Consider the following 27,379-nt stretch of genomic DNA (forward strand, 5'->3'; position numbering starts at 1 on the left):
TTGCTAGAATATATGAGATGGATGTATTGTGTGCGCATGACTGGCAAGTTCTTGCAGCTTGATGATAGGGGTTGTGGGGATAACTTCAAGGCTTTGGGTGTCAAGTGCTTGTGAAAGTATAAATGTATGTCATGTTTGAAAATAAGGAACTGAAAATTTTTGGACCTAAGTGGGATGAAATTTTAATAAGAGAGTAAAAAAAAATCACAATCAGGAATTTAATAATTCTACTCTTCAACTAATATTATTGTGGTAATCATATGCAAGAGGAATGAAATGGGCCATGTATGCTTGAGAAAAAGTATAAATGCATATAAAATTTTAGTTTGAATACCCAAAGGGAAGAAACCACATGAGAGATATAGGAATAGATGGGAAGATAATGGTAATGCATGTGCTTCTTTATCTGTCTGTGGCTGTTGACTGGTGCTTTGTTTGGGCTACCAGTCAGACAGCAGCACACCATTCAAAGGCAAAAAGTGTCTTTTTTCAGAAAGCGCTTTGAGCACTTCATTTTGTCTTCTGTCAGTGGGTGGTGCATGTAGCTACATTTTGTAATTCTTTCAGTCATTAATTGTTCACCATTAATTTCTTCACCATGTTGTAATACTGAAAAACAGTGGGCTGAGTAGAAAGCCAGCAGTGGAGCTCCTTGGAGCAAATACATATTGAAATGGATCTATAACAAATACAACATTATTATATGAACTGAATTCACATAACTCAGGATAGGGTCCAGTGGCAGGCTGTCGTAATGTGGTAATGAACCATTTGGGTTCTGTCAGTAGCTGTAAGTTTATTGACAAACTGGATGATGATCAGCTTCCAAAAATGGACCCTGCTGCTTCCAGTTTGTTATGAAGCCAGAAAACTCCAGTAATGTTCTTTATATTTTGCAGGTTTTTGCTGTAGGCAGTGACGATCGGTGTTTATACTTCCGAACAGGAGTACTACCATCAGACCTGACAGGAAAAAAATGGCGGGCTATTAATGTACCAACACAGCTGAGTCGCGCTGGCAGCAATGCTAGTCTCTGGTCTGCCAATTATAGGAATAGTGTATCTGGTGGGACACCACGTGAGAAAAGGGTGCGCAGTTGGAGTTCTCTTGCAAGAAACAGCTGCTCTGGTGATGCACAGAACTTGATACAGGACTGGGAGGAGACATCAAGATCTGCTCCTACACCAACATCACTTCGACTTCAGCCTGCTGTTTGGCAGAGGAACAGTGATGGTGCATCTCTTAATATACCAAGGCCAAGCTGCTCTGAAGATTCGGTCAGTGAGAGCAGTGGGGCTGGGCAGTTGGAGAAGAGGTAGGTTATTTTCAAATAAATAACATTGCTCAACAAATTTTGTCACACAGATGCTTTTCAGTGTTCTGTATTTTTTCTTACATTGATTATAAAATGAGGACAGTATTTTTCTAATATGTGCAGTTTGTAATTGACACACAAATTTAGATTAATGTGTTAATAACCTGAGGTTTAACATCAAATTCCATCATAGGACATGATCCAAATTCAGTTCCACCTCTCATTTTCCCAGTCGGTTTCTCTCACATTTGTCTTCATGTTATCTTCTCATTTTTTCAAGTGGACACTTTGCGTGTAAGGGGTTTTCTTTTCAAAATTTTGTATGCACCTGTCTTCCCAACCAGGCTACATTTCAGATTAATTGTAACATATAATTCACTTTCCTAACATCACCAGGTGACCCGTGTAAACCATGTGTGAAGTTTCCCATTATGTAACGTCCTCTTTGTCTGTCTTGGCTCTGTATTTATTTTTAAGCACTTATAATTTGAGTCTTTCTTTCAATGAAAGTGTCTGTAAGTGGTTTTCTTCTGGGTTGTAGAACCATGTAGTCTGGTAGAAGTTTACCATTGTTTCAGAGGTCCTTGCTACATCCATCATCACAGAAATAAGTAAGAGACTGAAAGTGACTGTCAGAACTGTTATTTTATGTATATCCTTAGTGATTTGGAAAGCAAGAAAGATGATAACAGCTTTTGAAATAAATATTAACCAGCAAATATATTCTACTAATTTCATTGTGAACTTAGTGTCATTTTAGTATTGTTATTTCCAGGTATTTAAATTCTGTAAAATTTTAGTCATTTTGTACATAGTTTTGTTTTGACTTCATTACTGATTTTGATAAAATATGTACAGTGGAATCCCTCTTTTACATTTTTCTTGGTATTAGTGAAAATTCATAAACTTAGTGAGTGCCTTCACCTTAACCCTTTATTTAAATGTTCAGCAAGTGATGTAGGTAAATTACAAAGCAGTGGATGAACATTTTTACAAGATATTAATCCCAGAATCTAAAAAGATACAATATCTGATGCAAATTAAAATCATTTATATAACAATATGAAAGTTTTTGCATAAAATCAGTAGATTTTTAAAAAAATTATCTGAGATCTTCCATACATTTGCATTTTTTCAATGATGTGATGGTTTCGCAGCTGATACTGGTAATCCAAATTTTTTCATCAAGAATTATGAGTCCCCATTTGTTTGTCAAAGTCCTGTAGTGTGTTGAGTTTTTCTTTCTTTTTGTGTTGCCATAATGCCATATCAAACACAGATTCAAACAAAAGAACTGCAGTACAGTTGACACATTAGGTTATAACAACATCAGTAGCAACTGAGTTAAAACAGATCACACATTGATAGCTAAAAATAATACTTGTGGGATTGTGAGTAGCTTGTCAGAGTAGCCAGTGACTGAAAAGAAAAGCTGACCGGTCACAAAAAGCAGGTGCAGCAGTATCTAGGAAATTCAAATGAAATGACATAATTTGTGGGAAATGGAGCTATTGAAGTCTGAGGCAAATGAGTGAGACTGAAAAAAGTACACAAATTATGGGAAAAATATATTTTAAAGAATGTAAATATGAGAGTTTACTGTGCATGTAATTTTGTTAAAGAGGAACCAAGGAAGAGAACTGAATGGGACTGCAGTTACTTACTGCATTAAGTATTAAGTGACTGAGTTTCTTTATTCTCTGTACATGTAATCATCTCATTTTTATTGTTCACAATTATATCATCATTATTATGTGCAATGAGCTCATTTTCTAAATCAGTATCTTTATCATTGTTTTTGAATAAAGGATTTCACTGGTGTTACCTTACTGGCTGGTACAGATTGGGCGTGAGTGTAATTTAGTCATGGCTTTCACATTCAGAAGATGTTCATTGTTGAGATAGTAAAAAAATGAGTTGTTGGAGCAGTGATAATTATAATATTCCTAAATTACATGTAGAGTATTTTTCTCCTTTGTTATCTTATTAATTTCTACAAGCTTAGCTGAGATCAGAGGCATGAGTACTCAGAAAATATGAAAGAAAAATTCTAAACTTTGCAAGATGTTGGTACCACTGAGCCATACAGTGCTGAGTTATGAAATTTTATGGAGACTTGAGAACTCATTCACGATGTCTTGTCTGCCTTATACACTTGCCTATCCATGTCTTGAGTCATGTTGTTCCCCTTGTTCAATCCTCATTTATTTCCACCTTTTTCCTTATCTTTGTAGAGAGGAGACCCCTTGAATTGCTTTCTGCCGGCAACCACAAGGTTCAGACATAAATTTTGTTTGTGTTTATTCTGTACAGGATGTTTGTAGTTGGCAGAAAGTTCAGTATTTGCATTGTACCTTATACCACCAGCAGTGAAGAGCAGTATAGTGATATTTTTTCAGTATGTTTATTGTGTCGGTATTGATAAAATTTTCTTGAAATATATTCTAGTATTGTAATGCTGACTGGATGAGATTGAAGCCCATTTATCTATTTGTGTGATGATACAATAAATTGGTCAGACTTTTGTTCACATACTGCATAATTTGAGTTAATGCTGATTATGAGCTTTGAGGTTAGAGCAGTGATGTCTTGGAGAAAATGCTTGTGCATTTAACCTCAAGTTAATATGTATTTAGATGTGGTTCTAGTAGGTAATCTCTCCTATGGTGTCATTGGGGATACCTACAGGGGAAGGAGTGTTTTCATTTTTAGTTTTTTGCTCGGTTATTCAGTAATTCAGATTGGGAACTTTGTTGGTTAAATGGACAGTTTGGGAGCCAGCGTAGCTCAGTCAGTATAGTGACTGGGTACAGACTGGATGACCGGGGTTTGATCCCCTACAGGGGCAGGGGATTTTTCCTCTAGACTCTGTGTCTCAGCTCTGGGGCCCACCCAGCCTCCTATCCAATGGGTACCAGGGTCCTTTCCCAGAGGTAAAGCGCAGCTGGGGCGTGATGCTGACCACTCATCCCCATCTAGTGCCAAGGTCAAGAATGAGTAGAATCTATACTCCCTCTCCCCCCAAGCGCCTACATGGTGCATAGTGGGACAGTTTTACTTTACTGTACTTTACTTTTAAATGTACAGTTTGTCTCATTTTGTCTATATGTTTTTGAGTATAAACTGCATATGACACAGTTCGGGAAGGCTATGAATGCTGCTCCTTTGAACTTGATCTGCATTGTGCTTCTTTCTTGTTTCTGTTGAAGGTCACTTCAGAAAGACTGATGTGTTGCTATGTTCTCTGCTTTTGTACTTACTAAGAATGTAGTTTGTTTAACTTGGTCCAGTGTACTGAGTGGTGGTATCCTGGAAAGTGAGAGAAAGAAGTTGGTGGCTCTTTCCTCAAGCTTAGATACCACTGATCAACTGGGGCATGAAATGCGAAATACAATAGCAGAACTAGAGGTAAAAGCCTCAGCTGGCCTGTAAACCTAGGATATAGGCCAACAGCTCATAGCAATGGTGCAGATAATGGTTCAGTTAACATGGGTTAGATGGAGATCCAGCAAGGAAATATTTTAAAGATTGCTTCTGATAATATAATTTGTTGACATCGTAGTGAATAACAAATTTGCAAAGAAGGAAGAAGGCTGACTGCATATTTATTTGCAGGTTTGATGAGGATACACAGTCTAGTCAGAGCAGCAATGAGATGATCAATACTTCAACATTAATCCAGGAGCACTCTGAAGGTGCTGTGACAGAGATCCAGCCAGTGTTTGTTGTGGGGAAGGGTGGTGAAGTAAAAAAGAATCCTACAGTGTGGAGTCCTATTCGAAGTGTAGGTTCCATTGTGGGTATGGAAGCTCACCCAGAGTCTGATGGAAGTGTGTTTGATCCTGTATCTGGAGATTCAGGAGTATTTGGTGAAGAGGAGGACACAGAGGTCATATACTGGGCAGATGGTGACATGGCATGGTGTATGGTGGAAGCTGGAGCTTGTACAGTGGACCCATTATATCCTCCAAATTGGTAATTAATTATTTTGAATGTACTGACTTCAGATAATATCATTGATTGTGCAGAAAGTAAAATCTCAGTGACACTCAGATGCACTGGGTACTGATCTTGCACTATACTTAAGTACATATTGAACTGTTTGTCAGCATGAAAAACATGATTATTATTCTTGCATAAAAATTTACTAGATTCAAAATTAAGCTGCGGATTTAGCTGTTAGGACTGTCAAAGATCTCAGAAGTAAGAGTCAGGTGAGCAAACAAAAACTTTAATAAAGGTAAATTCTTATCTTGAACAATAACAGAAAAAAGTGCTGTTTTAATGAAAAAACTACATACATCGTTTGTAAATCTTTTCTTTAGGCATGTAGTCATGATTTGCTGTGGCCTGCATGTTTATCACAGTGTAAAGAATTATTGAAAGATGTTTATTACTCATAATTGTAAGTGTTACTGTTGAATCAAAGTAAGTATTTAATAGGTCATGATGTCAACCAGAATTACAATGTCTCAGCAAGGGTGCCCAAACTTTTCAAGACTTGGGCCACATTTTCCCCTTCTTATTGGCTTTTGGGCTGTAGGTTTATAAACATCATGTCAGTTTAAGAAAATGATACTGTTGCAAATATGCTCACATATCTGTTACATGAAGCCATTTTGAAAATTTTGGGTGTGTTCACAGATAGGATATTTCAGTGGATGCAGACCTTGAGGAAGACATTGAAATTACTTTAATATGTAGTCACTGCTGATATTTTTCTTTGCTGTTCTTCTGTAGTGGCATGTTCTAGTGATACTTGTTATCTGTAAACTGTTTTAGATTTAAATTACAGAGAGTAGGTAATTATATTGCTTTTCTTAATTATGTGTGTTTGTGTCATGTATTTAAGTACTTACTGAGATGTGGAAGGAAAGAGAAAGGAATATGAAAGGAAAGAGGGATGATATAAAAAGTATAAAGGAAAGGAAGAGGAATGGTGATTGGGCTGACAAACAAAGGGAAATGGAAAGGAGAGAAGCAGTTTAAGGTAGGAGAGTGAAAAAGGAAAAGAATAAATGGGATGGGAGATGATGTGATAGGAATCATTCCCCTTCAATTCTGATGAGCTGTTTACATTTCTTGCTCAATAATTTTCTTTAACAAAATCATTGATTAATGAAACAGTAGAGACACTTTACACATGACAATCAGTTAATATCAAGTGTAATTTCTGTTGCCATTTGCTTGCATTCCTCCAAGTGCCAATCAGTAAAACTCATCCTTATTCTCGATTTGATGTTCTTCGTTAAACTGAGCAGTTGCTCGCAGCCATAGGTCCTGTCATTTACTGATACCATTAGGAAAGGATGATTTCAGGATGCTTTTGGGTGAAATCTTATTCCTGTTAGATAGTATTAAATGAGAAAGGAGAAAAATAAAAACTTATTGAAATTTGTTTTGCTTTGAAGTCAGAATATGTGTAATTAAATTCCCCATTCAGCAGCATGATGCACTGTTTATATTTCTCTGAATTGTGTGCACCACATTTATGTACCTGTGCTAAAGTTGACAATTGAGAATACCACATTCCTCTGCATCTTTTTATCATCATTGCAACTTCTCTGATGGGGTGTCATCTGTACATAGTGCATACATGTTAATTTTTTGTTGACACAACTCTAAAGTACAGAGTGTAACAGAATAAGATATACAGCTTTTAAAATATATTGTGACCATATGAGTAGTACTATCAGCTGAAAGTTTGTTACAGAGGTTTTGTTAAACTTCAGTTTTTGTGCCACTCGAAACCTAGTACCCAATGTCACCACTATGTGGTGCTCTGCAGTCATCCATCAAATTGTCATACTTTACTAACTTGGAAAAGGCAAAGTGTGTGTTGCAGCTTGAACAAACCCATTCAGCAACTTTGGTATAATTGTGGTTTCTGACAAATTATGGTAAAGAAGTGCCTACAAGAAATCCATTTAGAAGTAGCACAGGTCATTTGCTGAAGCAGGTTGTGTTTGTGCTAAGAAGAAGAGTTCAGGCTGACTACCAAATGGTGAGACCATGGAGTGTGTTCATGCATCATTTCTCCATAGTCTGAGGCGTATAAGCAGGGAATTGGGTATGGAGGGTGTTGTGTAAGAGATTGTCTTTCTGGTCATACAATTTTCAACTGCTGTGGGAGTTAAGTTCGATGTTCAATCACATCAGGGAGACTTTGGTATTGATATGCTGAACTGCCTGAATGAGGACATCTGGTGATCACAGAATCTGCAACAAGTTATTTGTGCTGTAAGTAGAGCACTGTTTTAGGGATCATTCTATTTTGCAGAAGCTATCATTACAGGTCACGTGTACTTCGATGTACTATAGCACTTCCTTAATCCACAGTTGGATGTAAACAGTGTGATTTGGCAACTGGATGGGATCCCACCGCAATATTACAGGGATGTGATGTGGTACTTGAAACAAACACTCCTGGGAAGATGGATAGATCTTGGTAGCTATACCAGATCACCTTATCTGACACTTGGACTTTTCATTTTGAGAATAGTGATAGATAATGCATACATACCATCTATGTCAGAGGACCTTCAAGAGTGAGCTTTGTGACAAGATTGTTAATGCTATGGCTCAGGTATATTTCACTTCCTTGAATAGAATGTGGAATGAATTGGAATATTTTGTCGATAGTTTTTTGCAGCTGGAGTTCATTGTATAATTTTGGCTTTCAGGTAAGAGTTGCATTGAATGTTTTGTGTTAATTAGCATTTCAGCAAATATTGCAGTTGCCATTTTCAAGTGATTTGTGTAGTGGAGTGTTCTGGAGGCCCTATATAAGGCAGGCAGTGAGTGGTGAGATAGATTTGTTGGTGCTGCCCAGTGGGAGAGGAGCATGTGGTTGAGAAGAGGATGTAATAATGGAGGTCTTGATGACCATGATAGACTGAAAAGTATTTGCAGTGTTTGTGTTGAAGAGAGTGGTGGCTGTTCATTGACAATGATGTTCAGAAAGGTGATGGTGGAACAACCATTTTGAGGGCTTATAAGTCCTTGACTTTGCTGTCACATCAAAATATCTACCCATAGAAGATGTTGTATGTGAAGTTGAAGCCTCCATCTCCCATCCTGCACTGCAGAGGAAGTCAGATGTGAGACAGCGCACATTCTGAAGAGGGAATGCCTACCCAAACTCAAACCTCACAGGATGAGAAAGAACAGCTCTGAGAGAACTCCAGGAGAAGAAATACATCTACATTGTACTGGCAGACAAGGGGAACACCATTGTTATTTTGGACTGTTTGAATTACTCCAACAAGATTACACTATCCTATCTGAATGTACTTACGAGCTCACTAACTGCAACAAGATAAAAAACAAACCAGTGATTGCTGATCAGATAGTTGGTTTCTTGACTGTTGTAATATACTGCTCTGAAAATGTCCTTGTTTGATATCATATTGCCTCTTAATATTATAAGGTTTCACCACTGGCAGTGTCTCACTGCAATTTAAATACAGTGCCTTGTCTTTGAAAACTCATAGGCCACTTTCCTTTTTCCATTTGAAGTAGCCATACACAAATAAATAAACAACAGATAAGTGTTGATAAGAACACAGCACTACCACTTCAAAATGCAATATGTCTGTATAGTGAGGCCCGTTTAACTTCCTGTTTGGCTGACTGTTAGGCAGGGTGAGAAGAGAGTTAGCCTTCACACTTCATTACAAACATCCAGGTGTTCATTCTTCTTTCTACATGCTCCATGTTTTCCTAAGTTTGTTTGTGGGTGCTGTAATACAAGGAAATGATGATGTGGGAGGAACCTTATAGCCAGTAAGCAACCAGTCATGGATTTGTATTTAGTGATTAGATTTAAAAAAAACAGAGATTTGCTTAAAATTAAATATTAATTTAGGCTGTAACCTTTTTTATCTTAAACATGACAAAATGTTGCAAAAGTACTGTGAATTTGAGAACTATTGCCAAGTTGTACAATCAGGGAAATGTAGCATTTTTTCTACATGTATACACACTTTAATAGATGTTATCTATGGACTTTTTTCGAAGTTGAATCGAATTACGGTAGCAATGTGTAGTATGATGTTCTCTCATAAGATGTCGTTAATCACATGAATGCTAAGAGTCACCATGCGACTGACAAGACAGTCAAGAAATTGAAATGTCGTGCGCAGCAATCCCAGTGGGCACTTTGGCCAACGTTGCTCAACCAGTAGTTCGCCGAAATCAGAAGTGTCCGGACACTAATGGTGACCACTTTGAGCACCTGTTGTAATTTTAGAAGTCAAACATGACTTATACTCATCCCTTGATGTCTGTATAAATTTAGTATTAAAGCTTTTATAAAGGTTTTTGTTTTGTTGAAGTGTGTATACATTTTTTTGGGCCCCTCTGTATATATTTTTAAGATTAACTGTGACTTTGGACTTTATGCAGTATTTCCCAACAAAGAATCAGACAGTGCAGTGGTTGAACATGTTAACTCTTTGCCCCTTATAGTCAAATAATTTTTTAAAAGCAGTTAAATTTGATTACTTTCCATCATATCAAAAGACTTAGTCACATAAGAAAATACTTTTACTAACAGATGACAGTTAAATATAGAGAAGAGTCATGTCAACTTAGAAGCTCATACTTTGCGAGATACCGGCATATGAGTGGAGAAAGTTAATGACTTGATCTCAAATGTTGGTACAAAATAAAATATTTCCTAACTTCTGTATTCTGACCTGGTGGTTCATTCATATGGAATCATGTTCATCTAATTCATGTCATTGCAGTGTTTCTTAACATCCACGTAATATTATTTTGTGATTCATGTCAGTATCTCCTGAACATCTTCCTATAGAATTTTGTGCAATGTTTTGTTTCTCACATTGTAATTTAATCGTTCAAACATTATGGTGTAAGATGTACAGATTGTTAGCTGCTATGCAGTGTTTAATATTCAACATGAATTTTATTCAGTTATACCCGTAACTGCAACATAAATTGGCCTATTTGTAATTAGATCTTTTGTTTAATAATTTGTAAATAGCTGATAGCTATAAAGTTTTTTTAATTTTTTTAGGTTTATTGAGGCCCATGTGGTGCCTGAAGTGGAATTGTTCAAGCCTTGGCGGGTAAAAATTTTACAAGAATTGAAGAAACGGTTACCAGAAGAGAGATCAAGCTTCGAAAAGTATGAGAAAGCAATTGAAATGTGAGTCACATGTTTTAATGTAAGGGTATTAGGAACTAATATTTTATACTACACCTTTCAGTTTTCTTAGGATGATTTTAAGTGTTTTTATCTGTTATTGATATCTTTTTTAAAGTTGTGGTACTGGTAATTTGCTTTTAGTCATTAGCTTACTTCAGTGGGAATGAGGTTCTGGGAAGCACTTTCCTTTGAACTATGTGAGGTTAGTAAGAACTGTAAAGTTTTAATTTTACAATTTTGTAATTTATTTCTTTGTTTTTCTCCTACTAGAACATTTTTTAATATTTTTTATTTTATTTTCCCTTCTTTCCCCCTCTCATTGCTGCTGAATATTACCTATCTGCTTGCATCAGATTGCACTCTCACTCTGTGTTTAGACTTCAGAGGGACAGCTGAATGATGGGATTTTATGCTTGGAAGTGGTCGAGGCCTTCAGCTGAAGTGATCCCCCCCCCGCAAGTTGCAGAGGCCATCAGCCAAAGCTAACCCGCCCCTTCTGGGTTGAAATGTGAGAGAACCGTCCAACCAAAATCCTTTTCACAATGGGCAAGTTGCCTGACAGGATAACCTCCCATCAGCGTCACAAACCCTAGTTTGAATAGTCAAGGCTTTCTTCCATGACAAAACCCCATTATCATAAGCACACCCCATTTCAGTTGTAAGGCACAGTTTACCATTTCCAGCAATGCATTTTGTACGTAGAAGTGGTATTCCCTATCAAGGGATGATGTCTCACGTTTGCGCAGGACTCCGCCATTAGCTTATTGGTTGATTGGTTTATTGATGGAACATGCGGCTTACTCATCGCCTGATGATGGAGGCAGCAAGGACTTCTGAAATGTCGGTAAAATTATACCAGACTACATGGCGCAACAACCCAGAAGACAGCCATCTTGAGACTCACCAGCGTGAAATCCTCAAATCCTACTATGTAGGCCTACATGTTTTTCAGACTTCCCAACAGTTTGGTTTAAAATAGCAAATTATGCTTTATGCATAATAATTATGCAATGCATTGCTAGAAATTGTAACTGTTACTTTTACCTGAAAGTGGTAAATGTCAGTTGAGACAAATATAAAACCATAAATAAAATAATATAGATTAAACCCTCTGTTTGACAGATTGATTGTTGTTGGGGGGGAATCGGGGAATGCTGATTGTGCATTAAATTGCAGAGTTGTTCTTATGATGCCGGTAATACTTCCTTTTGGCCATAATTTCCATTAGAAACACCATTAAGCAGATTAGTAATATGAACTGGACACCTACAATGACATAAGATTAATTAAAACACTGCAGTTAGAGAGATAAATAAGTGAAAAAGAAAAGATCAATGGTCATTAGAAGACTTTTTCAGATATAATGGACTTTGTCCGTTAAAACTGAAAATGTCCATTAATGCCTCATCCAGAAAAGATTGGCAATACCAGATGGTGTGCATTAAATCTGAATTCATTAAACCGAGGATGTACTCTATTGTAAATGTATTTGCACCTTATATGAGGTATTTATAAATAAGGATTCATTCTAGTGATCAAAATTTGAATTAAGTACTCCCCTTGGGAATTAATACACTGAGATAAACAACTCTTCCATTACTTGAAGCTTGTCTTAAATTCTGATCAGCTACTGCCTGCCATCACAACAGCTGGATACATTTCAATCTGAAACTGTAACAGGCTGTTTCCTTTTTCCAGGTCATCGTGGGTAAAATCAGGGAAGGCTTGGTGCCAACTTAAAAATTCAAACCATCAGTTTGAGGATTGTATGCTAGAATTGGAGTGGGTGGGCAGTGACAGAGGCAGATTGGACTCAGGTACACTTTCAGTACTGAGTCTTGATAAGAAACATACGAAGGTAAGCATAGGGTGTGTTATTAATACAGTGTACCAGATCATAAAACTGTCACAATTGATTGTGTTGTTGGATTTCTTGCCAGATGCAGTTCAGCTTGTCAGAGATCACATGTGTTGTTTGCTGTAGTGAACCTTCCAAGCCTCGTATTGCCATTCATACTCCTAAATTAACAAAGGATTTTTCCCCTATTAAACTGCAATTCATTGGTGAGACTGACATGGAAGATTGGATGGCAAACCTCACGTCAGGTAAGACGTGTTACGTAAAAACGTATTTTTGTGAAGCCTTCATTTGCTGCTTGAGTTACTGCATGTAATCTTTACCACCATCATGGAAAGTAAGCTTTTACTGTAAGAACATTAATTTTGTACTGAGCATGATACCTATTCAATTATATTTCACATTCATGTAGTGCTATGAAGCTGTATTTAATAAATTTGAAGTGCTAAATTTTTCATTTGTGCAAATTGTGTTTCTTGAATGTTTGATATGTGGGCAAAGCTCATTTACATAATTCAGTTATACAGCACCTTATATGGTCTCTATTATTGCGTAGTAGAACAGTAATGCAAAGATGCTTATTGTCATAACTACAAAGAAGTTCTGTACAACATTTAAGTACGCTGTTTGACTTTATATTGGAATGTTGTGGTCTTGTGGTTAGCAATTCTTTTTATTTGGGATGTTCAAATTTCAGCCCAGAGACTGGCTGAAATGATTTATGTTTTTTATGTTTTTCCTCAGTTCATCCAGGCAAATGCTGAGATAGTAACAAAACATTAGGCCATTACCACTTCCTTCCACATCTTCTGCTGTTAATTATTCACTGATCATCTTATCATGTGATGCTGTATAATCTGATCTGTGACAGCATCATTATAAATAAAAAAACATGGCGTCCTGGGCAGAACTCGCTATCATGATGTACAGATTTGTAGCTGTATAACTCTCATATTGTTGAAGTTATATTTAGTTATTTTAACTGTACTAAGTTGACTATGAAGGCACAATGAATTTTTAGAATTGTTATTATTTGAATATATTTATATTTGAAATACTATCACATTGTGTGGAATTAGTTATATATAATGACTTTAATATTACTGTATACCTTCAAAAAACAAATATATTTTGCAAAAAAAAAACTGTTGATATACCTGGTGATGGCCAATACAGGCCAAAACTTGTCAACTTAAAATCAAAGCATTATTATAGTTGTATTTTGTATTTTATGTGTAATATGAAATGTCAAATAAAATAATGGCAGTTAGCTCGATAAATGCAATGTAGCTTTTTGGGCATGTGTGCAGGTTGTGTGATTCTACTCTGGTTACATTCTTTTGTTATTGTTTGCAGTTGTAAATGAGAGTAGAGTGTGAAGTGAGGCCAATTTATAGGCTAAGGTAGTAATGAATTAGTGACATTTAAAATATTGTCCTCAATTTTTGTTGATGAACACTGAATGAATAACAGTTTTGAATACTTTTTCATATTCATATCTGAAGGTACTGTTTATTACTTTTGAATTATGTAAAATGTCAGTGTAGGAACCTTTTGTGAACTGACAACTTATATTCATAATAATGAAAGGCCATGAAACCGAACTAATAGTGCAAGATTTATTGTTTTTGTAAAAATTAATTTTTTTGTTGATAATTGGCACATTGTGTGTTTGTAACAGTATTTGAAAGTGTTAAAACAATTATTCATCCCACTATTACAACATAAACTAGAATGGTGTTACATGATTATGTAAATTATCCTTTATTTGCCATGCATCAAGGCTGGCTCTGCATTACAGTAGGTTACTGGTAAGCCATATAATCCCATATTTAACATTACCCTTATTTGTGTATGTAAAAGGTTATTATGCTGTCGTTGTACAAGCAACCATCATGCCAATGACAGACACCCAGAAGCCAGATTGTAATTTGTTACTTCACATTTTACAACCTGCTGACAACTGCCACTTTGTTCACTCTCTGATGATGCATCACTGATACCACAATATTCTTTATTACTCTCACTAGATTCTACTTCTGAAAGATTTTCTCCCACACACTCCAAAACTGATACAATATATTCAACACTAGTTGCTTCTTCTGCACTGTATTGCATCTTAGGGAAATTACAGATTTGAAAGATTTTTACACCGCTTGCTTCAAGCAAATGTTATTAGAGTGTTTCTGTCTTAGCTGACATATAGACTACAGCATATGTAGAGATTTATGTCCTTGTGATATCTAGTACACATTAAACAAACTATTTGATAGAAAAGAGTAGTATTTTTTAATTCTGAATTGCTATTTATGTTGCTGATACAGGGTTTCCTCAGGAAAGGATAACACATTCTAAATAATTCTTTAAAAAATTGTTAAAGTGAATAACTATTTTTGAATGGAGATGGGATTTTATTCTATTGCACTGAAATTTTTTATACCAGTATTTGTAATTATAGAATTTTTTATAAGAATATATAGTATTTGCATAGGGGGTGAAAAATATTTCAGTTATACTGGTATTATGTTAGGGTGTAATGTAATGAACTTCCATTTGTCAGTGTGTTGCCAGATGTTTGGTGTACATGGGTCACCAAGTCCTGGTGCTATCTGGATCACAACTGGACTAGGGGATGTGTTTGTATTTGATCCTGCTGTTCTCGAGGTGAGACACACCTACACTCCACCAGAAAGTTGTTGGTTTTATCAAGTTCTTGAAATTGCCAGGTGAACAGTTAAGTGTTAGTAGAACTTGACACTGGATTTATTAAAAAGAATCGCTAAATTTAAAAGTAGTAAAAATGCTAATAAATCCACCCAAATGATACTTGCATATCTTGCGTTCCAAATCTGAAAAAGTTATTAGCATACCAGTAGTGCATGTGACTTAGTTTAAGTCTGGGTTAGAGTTTCATTGTCTGTATTATAGGATTTCATGAGTTTCTTTTACCTCATCTAAGTGAATCTGTAGTGTCTTGCAATTACTTGCTCCTCAGCTGTTGACGTTTTGTCATATCCCTCTTCAGCATTTTAATGAAACTAAATGGAATGAGGTATCATGCATTTCAATGAAATAAGGCATTAAGCACTAATGTAAGTAAGACTTTTGTTGTTTTATAGGTAAGCCAATTAAGTGGTGAAATGTACACACAGGAGTTGGATGTTGCAGGAAAAGAAACACCATATGACGCTCACCTTCATAATGGATTTCCACCAGGGACCATATTAACAGTACAGGGTTGCGTGACTGATGACTGCAATCGGTAAGGCAACTATGGCTGAATACATAATACAATATCATTGAAAACTGCTCTCATATCAAAATATACTGGAAAATTATTGAAAGCTCTTGTTAAACTTCTCTTAAACAAAGACTGTGTAGGGTGCAACACATGTAAAGCTGACATGGAACAGTGAGAAGTTTGTTTTCAGTTTATTCAGTGATTTATTTGTTCCTGGGTTATTTAACAACACTTTTTCAGCTTTATCAGTTGTGTAGTCTCGAATGCTAGGAAGATTGCAAATGATGAACTTGAAAGAATATGGAAGGAAACGGTCACAGATTATTTTAGAAAAATGCCTAGAAGGATAGACTAGAAACTCAGTTGGAATAGCCAGTCTCGTGAGCAGATATAAACTAAGTACCTTGTGAATATGAAGCAGATTATTAACCACTGGACTGGTGCAGTGAGTTATTATCTGCTTGTTTACATGGGGGTGCATGTCTTTCAATAAGAGATGTGTGTTTCAGACTTGAAAGGATAAGTTTTAACACTGTAACCTGCCATATAAAATGTTTCTTCTCTTAAGTTGAGGAACATATCAATTAAAACTGCTGCATTTAAGGCAATGCTTTAGTTTAATCATCCTTCTGTAAACTATAATGTTTGTTTCAAGCTTGATGTATATGGTTTTAATAAATAACAGAGTAAAATTGTGTATATACAGAGAAAAAGTATGGTAGATGGCTGTCTTCAGGGTTGTAATGCCACACAATCTGGTAGAAGTTTACCAACATTTAGAGGTCCTTGCTACCTCCATGATCAAGATGATGAGTACTTCTACCAAACTATGTGGCCTACAAACCAGAAGACTGCCATCTTCATACTCATCACCATGAAAACCTCAAATCCCACTAAAAAATGTGTCAGTTTCTGAGACAGTTGTAAAATTAAGTGAATTGTAATTGTGTGCTTTATTTGTAGGTTTTCCATCAATTTGCAGTGTCCATCTATTTCTCAGCGACACAAAAATGAGACAGATATTATGTTGCATTTCAACCCACGTTTCATGGAGGCAGTAATTGTTAGAAATTCTATGTTGTGTGGTGAATGGGGAACAGAGGAGAAGGAAGGAGAGATGGTTTTCAAGCAAGGAACAGAGTTCACCATTGATATTTACTGTCAGGATGATTGTTTCAAGGTATGTAATATACTGTATCAGGGGTTGTCTTTTTGAGGAATATGTGAAAATTTGTGGTGACATATTAGCCAGTTTTTACTAGACTACACATGGTGAACATCCCAAAAGACATCCATCTTCATATCAAAATTTAACTGGAGCACATGGAACACCCACACTGATGATTGTGCATCTGTATTTTCAATCCTCTTTCAAATTATTGTAAAAATGTGTAACTTCTTTCTAAATTATTGTACTTATATTCAGTTTGTAGTATAACAGATGTTATTATTTCCAGATTTGTGTGGATGGAAACTTATACACTTACTATGTGCATCGTCAGAAACCACACAACATTACCCATGTTGGAATAAATGGTGGTGTCTCACTAAATAAAGTTATCTATCAATCCAAAATGGTAAGTAATTCATTATTTGAATTATTGATAGATTCTGAAAACTTTTTGTGCGTATAATAACATAACAAAGTATTTCTGTAACTGATTGGTTTGGTGTAGCTATAATACTCGTAACATGTGTTTATGAGGTATCTAGTTTGAATGTTGGCTGACTTAATAACTATCCTGACTGAGGTGTTTATCTTGTTCCATGTTCTTATTGATTCAGCGTTTATGATCTTTCCATTTGACAGCCTCACATTGCTAAAGGGTTGTAGTCAGATTCTGTTTCAGAAATTTATGTTGAAGTAGGAAGTTCTCTGCTGAATATGGTCATTTTAATGTTAGCTGTGAAACCATATGTGGTACTGGTTTTTAAATGCCTGCATATTGTTTGCAGTGATATAGTAAAACTCTGATATCTCATCAGCTACTCAATTCATGATTTTTAAGGAAATCATTTCTAAAACATATTTAATCTTTCCTTATTTTTGTTGCAAATACTGTTTATTACATTTCTGGAATTTGCCTGTTCCGGCTTCTATGAAATCCACCTATGGCATGGTCTTCCAGGATGTCTTCTTCCTTTGGGTCTATACCAAAGGACCTGTTTTGGTATTCGCCCTTCTTCCATCCTTTCTATGTGTTCTAGCCAACCTTGTTTGTGTCTTCTTATCCTGTCATTGACTGAAAGTACTCATAATTTTCATATATCTTCATTCCTGATTTTGTCCGATCTTGTACATCTCTTCACAGATCTTAAAAATCACATTTTCGATGTTTGTAATTTTTTTCCTCATTGCTCAATATTCACTTCCATATAGTAGTGCAGGAAAAGCCATCACTTGATAAAACTTTATTTGTGTATCTTTCCGAGTTTTCCCTTTGAGTGTTCGCCTGATAGTGCCACACATATTTTGGAATTTTGGAAACTTATTATCTATGTCTGTTTCCTCCAGGAATGTTATGTCATAACCTAGATATTTAAAATGGTTGTCCTGTGTCAAGCGTTTTATCTCCTATTACAATTTTTGTTTGAATTCGATATTTGCTTTTAAAAGCCATTGTTTTAGTTTTATTTGTTGAGATCTTGAAATTGTTGTTTTGCATATATTATTTAAATGATATAGAAATCTTTACAGTTTATCTTCGCTTTCTTGAACTATAATTTGGTCATCTGCAAACAGTAATGTATTCAGGGCAACTGTTTCCTTTAACCATATCCCTGGGTTACTTCTCACCTTCCAGTCTCAGATGACATCATTTAAGTAGATGTTAAATAAGTTTGGAGACAGACAACAACCCAAACATACTCCCTGGTTAATTTAATGTCTTTTGAATATCTTCCTTCCATATCTAAAATGATTGTAGTATTTTGGTATAGAGATCTAATGGCACTTACTAAATGTCATCAGTAGCCTTTCCTCTCCATAACAGCATGCTTTATTCATTCATTTGCCCTGTATGAGGTCTTCACATGTTTCTTTTAGCCTGTATTATAAAACAAATTCTCCCTTTTGTCCTAGTGAAAACAGATAAGACCAGCCCATTGCTGCGTGTATACCATACTTGAAACTGTGAATGAAGCTTGACTGCAGGCACATAATCTATACAGCCAAACTATTTTGACCGATTGTGGCTGCCATATTTATTTTTTATTTTGTTAAATGTTAGGCCAAAGAAGAGTGGTACTGTACCTATTGTAATGTAAATGATCATGGAGACTGGACATTACATGTAATTTCATATGTAGATTATGACATGAATGTTTATATTCTACTAACAGATTCTGATGAAAATTAATATTGGGAATTCTTAGTGGAATGATTTATACTCCAAGACTGAATTTTAACTTTTAATGATAAATCAGTCAGTATTACTGTTTCTGTCAATATTTGTGAAACTTAATAAGATAATTTATATCTTAATTGCGTCATGTTTGTGTTATATCAATACATATATTTATTTTTCCAGTCTATACACAAAACTTGTTTTAAAATAATGTTGTTGTTGATGATGATGTGGTAAACATCGAAACATGTCGTCGAAATCAAAAGCGCTGTGATAAATGTAATATTATACGACACAGAAAAGCGCCACAATTTATATTGTAAATGTTATAAATAATTTTAACAACATTATTTTAAAACAAGTTTTGTGTATAGACTGGAAAAATAAATATATGTATTAATAAGATAAGCATTTTATGCTTTCTACATGTTTCCGAGATATATTGGACCATGTGTTGTAACTTTCTTAATAATGATTATCAGTTATGTGGAGAGTGCCTTCATCTGTAGGTTTACAGGAAAAAGCTCTTAATGGGGTCGTGGAGACCAGATTGTGATGCTTTGACTTAACCATTCCCAAGTCTCATCTAAGATAGACTATGGCATCTTTTGTGTCAGTCCAAATTGTTTATTATACACTATGTACACAATACAGGAATTTAACTTGCCAGAGGTGCTTTCCATACAGGCCATCTTGAGAGTTTCTGTATGGAATTTGGAGAAACTCTCATAGTGTGGGAGTCTTCTCTGTGATAATGATATGAGCTGATGACACAGATAACAGCTTCCCAACTTGTGGCTGTACAATTGTTCCATCTTCTTAAGATTTATCAATATTTGTTTTCCACAAACAAATGGTATAAACAAATATTGAGTAGCTGAAGAACCTGATTAAACAACAGTGTCTTGAATTCCTTTATATCAAATCATCTGTTAACTTGTAATCTGTGATTCATCAGACATGTGAGAGGAATAAGATCTGTCCTTACAACTGGTGTTTTGCAACTACTTTTTGCTTACCCAAAACACACATTAGTCTGTCCTGACTGTATGGGTCTTTATTCCAGGATTAACATGTAGGTATTTTTCTATTGCCTTCACAGTTTTAAGTGTTTATAATGTCATACTGCATGCCTTGTTGTGATCTGATTTGTTCATTCAACATTAGCACTAGAAATGCCATTTCCTCTGCACAGACTTTCTGAGTGCCTTGCGGAGTCTCAGTGGTTACTTTCCAGACCATTCAGGCCTTTCCATAGCCATGAAGACTGTTTCAGGTTTTCTATCCCCATACGGCAAGGAGGTCTGTTACATTTTGCTTGCTACTTGTCCGTACAGGTCTGCTTGGTAACCAGGCTGCTGACGCAGCTGATTTGCACTGGCCCCTAATATCAGATTTAGCTCTAGGCAGTGATGTGGATGCCTTCCTTCATCATGCTCTTGTATGCTCATAGCAGGTTGAAAGGACCAGTAAAACCATCTGTTCCTTCCATTCCATCTGCCTCAGGATTTATCATACTTTTTAAACACAGTCCTTTCTATTGAATAAAATTTTTGGAGGTAGGGATTAGCTCTATCTAGTGGGCCCAACTGTGTAGGAACCTGAAGACGGAGATAGAGTCCCATCTCCGAAACGTCGTTTTACGTTTTATATTTACTAGACGATGGATAATATCCAAAAATTTTATTCAATTGACTCTTCACCATCGTCAAGAAGTTTTAGATTTGATATACAGTCCTTTCTGTTCCACATGTTCCAGTTGAATCCCAATGTTATAACGAAAACCATGTTACATTCCATCTTCACAGCACAGTTAGTTCTGTTGTTATTTTTGTCTGGTTTATAGTTTTTATTGCACTTTATCATACCAGCCTGGTGGGATATGAATGAATTTTACCTTGTTCCTTTGCATTTTTAATACCACTTTAAATGAAAGGTCTCTGTACAGTTTGGTTTACTCATTATTGTTGCATTTTTGTATATGATTCATGTGGGAAAATGATGAATCTTGCTGGTGAGGAAGAGTGTATTCTTTTATCAGATTTTACGGAGGTGCATGTAGCCAAAGATGCTGACATGCCTTTAATCCATCAACTGACCATCCATCCATTTTTATTATTCTGTTTAATTTAACTCCTGAAATGTTGAACATTTTTATATTTTTGTGAATTTGCCCTCATGAATACCATTATTTTGCCTAATTCATTGTCTCTTTGCTAGAAAAAGATTTAGGAATTGTGATTTCTTATAGGTACGCATTTATATTTAGCTTGCTTACTGATGTTACTGGCGTACGAACTGCAAGGATGTTTAGATTAAATTGGAAAGGACTGGGCCCATTACTAACATCTCCTAGAACACAATAACCTAATAACCTCAGTCAGATTACCCAACTCCCCTTCCAAGATTTGTAGTAGGTACTTCTAAAGTACAATACAGGCATGCTACTTACTGCTGTTCTGGATAAGGATGTGATTTGACTCTAAGTGAGGCAGTATTTTTACAGGTTATTATTCCACCTCCTGATATGTTCTGGAGACAGATGGGTGGTCACCTGAGAAAAGTGGAAACATGTTCTGCAGGTGTAACTTGGGGTATTGGTTATGATAACACAGCGTGGGTCTACACTGGTGGTTGGGGTGGATCGTTTTTAAAAGGTGAGATAAATCTGTGTAAACACAAGAATGAAGTATAATGTTGTCCGTCTTGACACGAGCCTACACAAGTTGAGTGACTTATTTCATTTCACACTGCTGAGCTATGTATTTCAAACTCATTTATCTTCTGGCCCCTAAATTGTTACACAACATACACTATTACATAGAATGATATAGTCAGTTATATGTTTTGTTCAGACTTGTATTATGGTTAAAATATTAAAATGTGCTCTGAGCTTTGTCTTTTATGTTCTGGATCTCAGTCGTATGTTGTAGCTGTGTTGTGTGCATTCTGATTTACATACACAGCACTTCATTGTTCCAGATTATGTATATACAAAGGAAGTACATGAGCAATATGCAACAACAGGGTATCTTCTAGATACACCATGCATATTGTAGACACATGACTTTGTAGGTAGGATGAAAATCATACAAGTAGCTAGAAAAGGTAAATGTTTGGACAGTTATGAAAAATATAATGTATATTGTCCATATGAACAAAACAAACATCTCAGTGAAATACCTGTAGGTAGCTGTAACTCCATCTTTCTTGTATTGTTTAGTTACTCCACCTACTTACTTTTCATAAACAATGTACATCACAATGCCTTAACAGTCCACTTACAATCTGCAGTCAACACACATAATAAGTACAAAGAATAAAAAAAATAACTTCACAATTGTTGCAGATCAAGTTCATATCTGAAAGATACTTCACAGAGAAGCCAGTGATAAAGTAACCCCCCCCCCCCCCCAATAGAACAATGAAATGTAGTGTATGTACATCAGAATGCACATAACACAACTACACCATAGGACTTTGATCCAAGAGGATACAAGACGAAGCTCAGGGCACATTTTAATATTTTAACCATAATACAAGTCCAAACAAAACATATAACTGACTTTATCATTCTATGTAATAGTGTATGTTGTGTAACAATTTAGGGGCCAGAAGATAAATGAGTTTGAAATACATAGCTCAGCAGTGTGAAATGAAATAAGTCACTCAACTTGTGAAGGTTGTGCATCTTCTTCTTGTGTCAAGACGGACATTATACTTCATTTGTATTATTAAAACTACAACATATGCTCAGATATAATACTGTGTAAACATATTTCCTTCAGGCATATTCTGATGACGAACAGATACCTTTTCATGTACTCTTTTGAACAGAATTTAACCTCTTTTCAGAGCACTTTTATTTCTATCTGCCAATCATCATTCCATGTATGCTCCATATTCACTTGTCACTGCTCCTGAAGTGTCTTGAGAGGCTTGAGCAGTTGTTGATTTATCACAGTCTTGGTCTGTGTTTGATTTTTTATTTAACAATGCTTTCTCAACTGCAAAATATATGTAGTGTTAAGTGGAAGGTTGACTGTGAACACTACATTAAACAGCATCTGGATTTAATATATTATGGCAAATTTTAGGGTACTATCCCAATATTTTTCATAAGAATTTGTGGAGGCTATCGTAATTCCCTGTCAAGATACAAAGCAGGAGTTTTGACCATTGCTAGAGATTGTTTTGTATTGTAGCCTAACAGAGTATCTGTTTGTGTTGTTTGTACAGGACTAGAGACCAGCAGCTCTGGTATCAACCCCATGACAGATACCCACAGTTACTATGTATATGAAAACCAGCGGTGGAACCCCCTGACTGGTTACACGTCCCATGGTTTGCCCACAGACAGGTACATGTGGAGTGACGTGACTGGTAGACACAAGCGCACAAGGGAAAAGACGAAGCTTCTCTCCATGCATTGGCAGTGGGTAAGAGATGTTGATGAGTTAGGAAAGCACACAAAGAATGAGATTAGTAGGACACAGCATGTGTGGGTGGATGTTAGTAAAAAGACCACAGTGGATAAGACTGCTTCAGAGGTTTAGATGTGGATGGGAGAATAACAAACACATTTACTGCCATGTACTCAGTAGAGATATTATCCTCTGTGTCAACCCCAATTTTGCAATGTTCATTTTTGTATTACCATCTCATATATGCCCACATCTGAAGGAAACTGTATAGCTGGGTGGAAGAAAATAGCAGTTGCTTTCTGTGTCATGGCAGAAAACATCATGTGGTGGTATTTTTTATTGTCTAAAATTTTTGAGGTATAAACTGTCGGTCTTCATCCCAGATTGAGAGATGAAGTAAAATATTAGACGAGATAGGGTAGATTAGGTACAACAGAAGCATAGAAGCATACACACTGCTTAACTTCTGTTAGCCATACATTGTGGATTAAAGTGTGGTAGAGCTGACAATGCATTGCACTAGCATACCTTTAAACCATCAACACCAGACACTGAGTCTTGCATTTTTCAGCTTCACGAATATATACAGGTGAGTCAAAAGTATGTTTACAAACTTTGTGTGCGTGTTCCTGGATCCAATATAAGAAAAAATGTTCCTATGAACATGTGGTCACAACTGCTTCTTTTTTAAAATAATAGCCAAAATAAGTTTAAATGTATGCCTTTATTGCCAAGTATAAGGACAGGGATGTTTCTTTATAACAGATGCTCAAAGGTTGTTCCTCCATTCTCCACACATGCGCGAACACAACGTACACAAGACTCATGGATTTGTTTGTACACACCAGGGTTTCCTCGAATCATCTGTCATGCATTCTGCAACGTTCCCATAGGTTGTCTTCATTCTTTACGGGTGTTGCATAAACGATGGACTTCAAGTGACCCCACAGATAAAAGTCCAGTGGAGTCAGGTCCGGTGACCTCGGTGGTAATGCTACTGGGCCACCACGCCCAATCCATCGCTGAGGGTACTGTTCATTGAGATGATCTCTGGCACGACAGGAGAAGTGTGCTGAGGCTTCATCGTGCTTAAACCACATTTGTCTTCTTGTATTTATTGATGCATCTTCAAGGAGACGTGGCAAGTGTCTTCTTCAGAATCGCCGATATGAAGGTCCTCTTAGACGCGATGGAAGCATGTGTGGACCAATAAGCATGATGCCAACAATTTCTGCCAAACGTTAATTGAAAATCTTTGCTGGAAGCTGGATTCACTTTGACATAAAGTCGTTCATTGAAACTTATTTTTGGCTGTTATTTCGAAAATGAAACATTTGCTAGCCCATGTTCATAGGGACATCTTTTCTTATTTTTGATCCTGAAACACACACAGAAAGTTTGTAAACATACTTCTGACTCACTGTGTATAAAAGAAATTAACATATGAGAAAGCACAGAATTGTAATTTATTGTTAATAAATTCACTGTGTAATTTATTGTTAATAAATTCACTGTGGAATTTATTGTACACATTGAGCACAAAAGATATGCAGAAAACATATGCAGTGTACTCCAGTCAATAGAAAGAAACTCAAAAGTTTTGTTTAAAATGACCCGAGTGATTGTTGTTGTTTTTGTTATTGCATGGCTCTGCTAGATGCCACTATTTTAGAAAATGGCTACTCCACAACAGAGTGTGTTCTGCAATTAGCAAAGAAAGATTGTGTAACAGCTGTGCAACACGCATTTCGCACACAATATTACATGAAACTACCCAGCAGAGTATCCATTTATGCCTGGTACAAGAAATTCGAGCAGAAAGAGTGCACTTACAAAGGCAAGAATCCTGGTCAGCCCTCTGTGATGCAATTGTAGATCATACTCAGATTTGCTTTCAGTGCAACTGACAAAAGTCAGTGTGCCAAGTTAGTCATGAATTGCAGCTACTTCAAACAACCATCTCCAATATCCATCTGAAGCATTTACTTACGAAACCATACAAGCTTCAGTTGGTCCAGGCTCTGAAAGCACAAGATTGCCCATATAGTATGAATTCTGCTGCCATATCATAGCCATCGCCATTGCCCTGATGATGGAGGCAGTGAGGACCTCTGAAATGTTGGTGAATTTCTACTAGACTACACAGTGCTACAACCCAGAAGACAGCCACTTAAGAACTGAGAAAGGTTGTATTAATTTCACTGTGAGGTTTGGTAGACCAAACAAACCTGCCTGTAGCAGTTCTAAGCCAAGTATATTCAACTCCAAGACATCCAAGACATCTTAAACTTACATTATGGGATTCAATTTTAAGAATAATCAATTAAAACATGGAAAAAAGTAAAAAATACTGAACAATATAAAGTAGGTGTATATATAGAGACTGATTATGAAACTTCATGTGCAGGTAAATGTGTTCGCTGTCAATGGTAGAGTTTTTAGCTTATAAAATGCAATAAATACACTGTATTTTGTAACATTCAGTACTTTGAGGTTTAAATTCCATATAAATCTCTATGTGTGCATAGACTGCAAGAATTTAAATGTGAAAGGTTAAACACCATCAGTCCATATTCTTCCCTGAATACATTGGACCCAATTTCAACCCATATAAAACAAAAAATTTCTAGATTGTAGCTGAAAAATATTAATATTCTGAACTTCATGTTTAAAGCGTTTTCAAAATTTAATCTGCTCTTAATTTTGTTGTGAATGCAATTTTTTTGCTGTCATCTCTAGGTATTTGAACTTTGTCATGATCTCAAAAGAATGGTTAGCTGTTTTTATATTATGACTTTGTCCTACACTCTGGTGATGAAATAGCCAACTATGCAGACATTGACTTGGATATTTAGATTGAAATGCCAGTGAGCTAGTAGCAGCAAGTATGCCACAATGGAGCTTACAGACTTAGACTGTAGAGCTGTGAACTGGCATTAAGTTACCTTGATTCTACAAGGGGCTGTCAGAAAGGAATTTCTCAAGGCATATCATATCTTGAAGTTATTCACTGTATCTTTCATATGGCTACTACAATGTCATTGTATCCCAGGTAAACTATTTTTCTGCATTGTATGTGGAAAGACTGAGTGATTCACTTCTTTAAAGAGAAGAAGCAATATCTGGGAGTCCACAGATTTAAATGTCATAACTACATAGAACCAGTGGTTGAAAGGACAAGACGCTGATTTCTATGAACAGGAAAAATAAAAGTGAGGTCGTGTTTTGTTCTCCACTTGGTCTGTGTAGAAAAGCAGTTAATGTGTCACACAGGGATGTACAAATAAAATTGAAGAATCACCTGATTACTCAAGACTTTTTTTGATTACCCCACTTTAACTCTTTCTTTTCTATTTTGTGGAAATATACTTTACAGTCTAAGTTTGCTGTCTATTTTGAAGGTGTCAGACTGGAGCATTGACTACCATACACCAGGTGGTGTGGATAAGGAGGGTTGGCAGTATGCCATTGACTTTCCAGCCACGTACCATGGTCAGAAGCACTTCACAGATTATGTGAGAAGGCGGCGTTGGGTGAGGAAGGCACAGCTTTCCACCAGTGGACCTTGGCAAGAGCTGGGGAATACTAAACTAGTGGATATTTCACTTCAGGTATCAGTAAATTAGTAGCATATGTTGCTTGGTGGAAAAATTAATGCTGTCTACATAGACATGTGATAAGTTATAGATGTTTAAAATTCTGCTCAGACTTCTGTCCCAACATCTTTTATTTGACAATTTGGTTGTATTTGAGAGTGGTGTACTATTTATGCATCAGTGTTTACAATTCAGGGTTCTAGTTATGATAAGTGATTCTCTATTGTTGATGTTGATCAGTGTGATGTAGAATAAACTGTATGAAATACTTTATTATCTTCTTACAATCCTGGATAGCATTTTGTATGGGTTTGTTGTGAGTTGTATTTATGGTGTAAATTTGGGGTGCAGCCAGTAGGAGTATGGTTGGCCACTTCGCTTAAGTGATTGTCTTGCATTTTTTAGCTGTAAAATAACAGTGACTGA

General features: G+C 36.1%; 1 protein-coding gene across 5 annotated transcripts in view; it reads left to right on the forward strand.

Moving 5' to 3' along the window:
* Nucleotides 1-27,379, forward strand: part of Pex23 (tectonin beta-propeller repeat-containing peroxin 23) — a 57,240-nt gene that overhangs the window by 18,032 nt on the left and 11,829 nt on the right. For 3 of the 5 annotated variants that reach the window (XM_087346868.1, XM_087346870.1, XM_087346872.1), the window contains exons 7-18: nt 900-1,315; nt 4,931-5,290; nt 10,356-10,487; nt 12,186-12,345; nt 12,428-12,593; nt 14,906-15,009; nt 15,465-15,607; nt 16,550-16,766; nt 17,044-17,163; nt 21,440-21,590; nt 23,173-23,372; nt 26,759-26,974. In XM_087346868.1, the coding sequence (XP_087202994.1) occupies nt 900-1,315; nt 4,931-5,290; nt 10,356-10,487; nt 12,186-12,345; nt 12,428-12,593; nt 14,906-15,009; nt 15,465-15,607; nt 16,550-16,766; nt 17,044-17,163; nt 21,440-21,590; nt 23,173-23,372; nt 26,759-26,974 (2,385 nt within the window). The remainder of the gene's footprint in view (nt 1-899; nt 1,316-4,930; nt 5,291-10,355; nt 10,488-12,185; nt 12,346-12,427; nt 12,594-14,905; nt 15,010-15,464; nt 15,608-16,549; nt 16,767-17,043; nt 17,164-21,439; nt 21,591-23,172; nt 23,373-26,758; nt 26,975-27,379) is intronic. The other 2 variants (XM_087346869.1, XM_087346871.1) reach the window with 1 other exon arrangement.

Source organism: Zootermopsis nevadensis, unplaced genomic scaffold (assembly GCF_977971745.1).
Source record: "Zootermopsis nevadensis isolate Lab colony 2312 unplaced genomic scaffold, Znev_1.0 Znev_ptg000011l, whole genome shotgun sequence".
Classification (NCBI taxonomy): Eukaryota; Metazoa; Arthropoda; class Insecta; order Blattodea; family Termopsidae; genus Zootermopsis; species Zootermopsis nevadensis.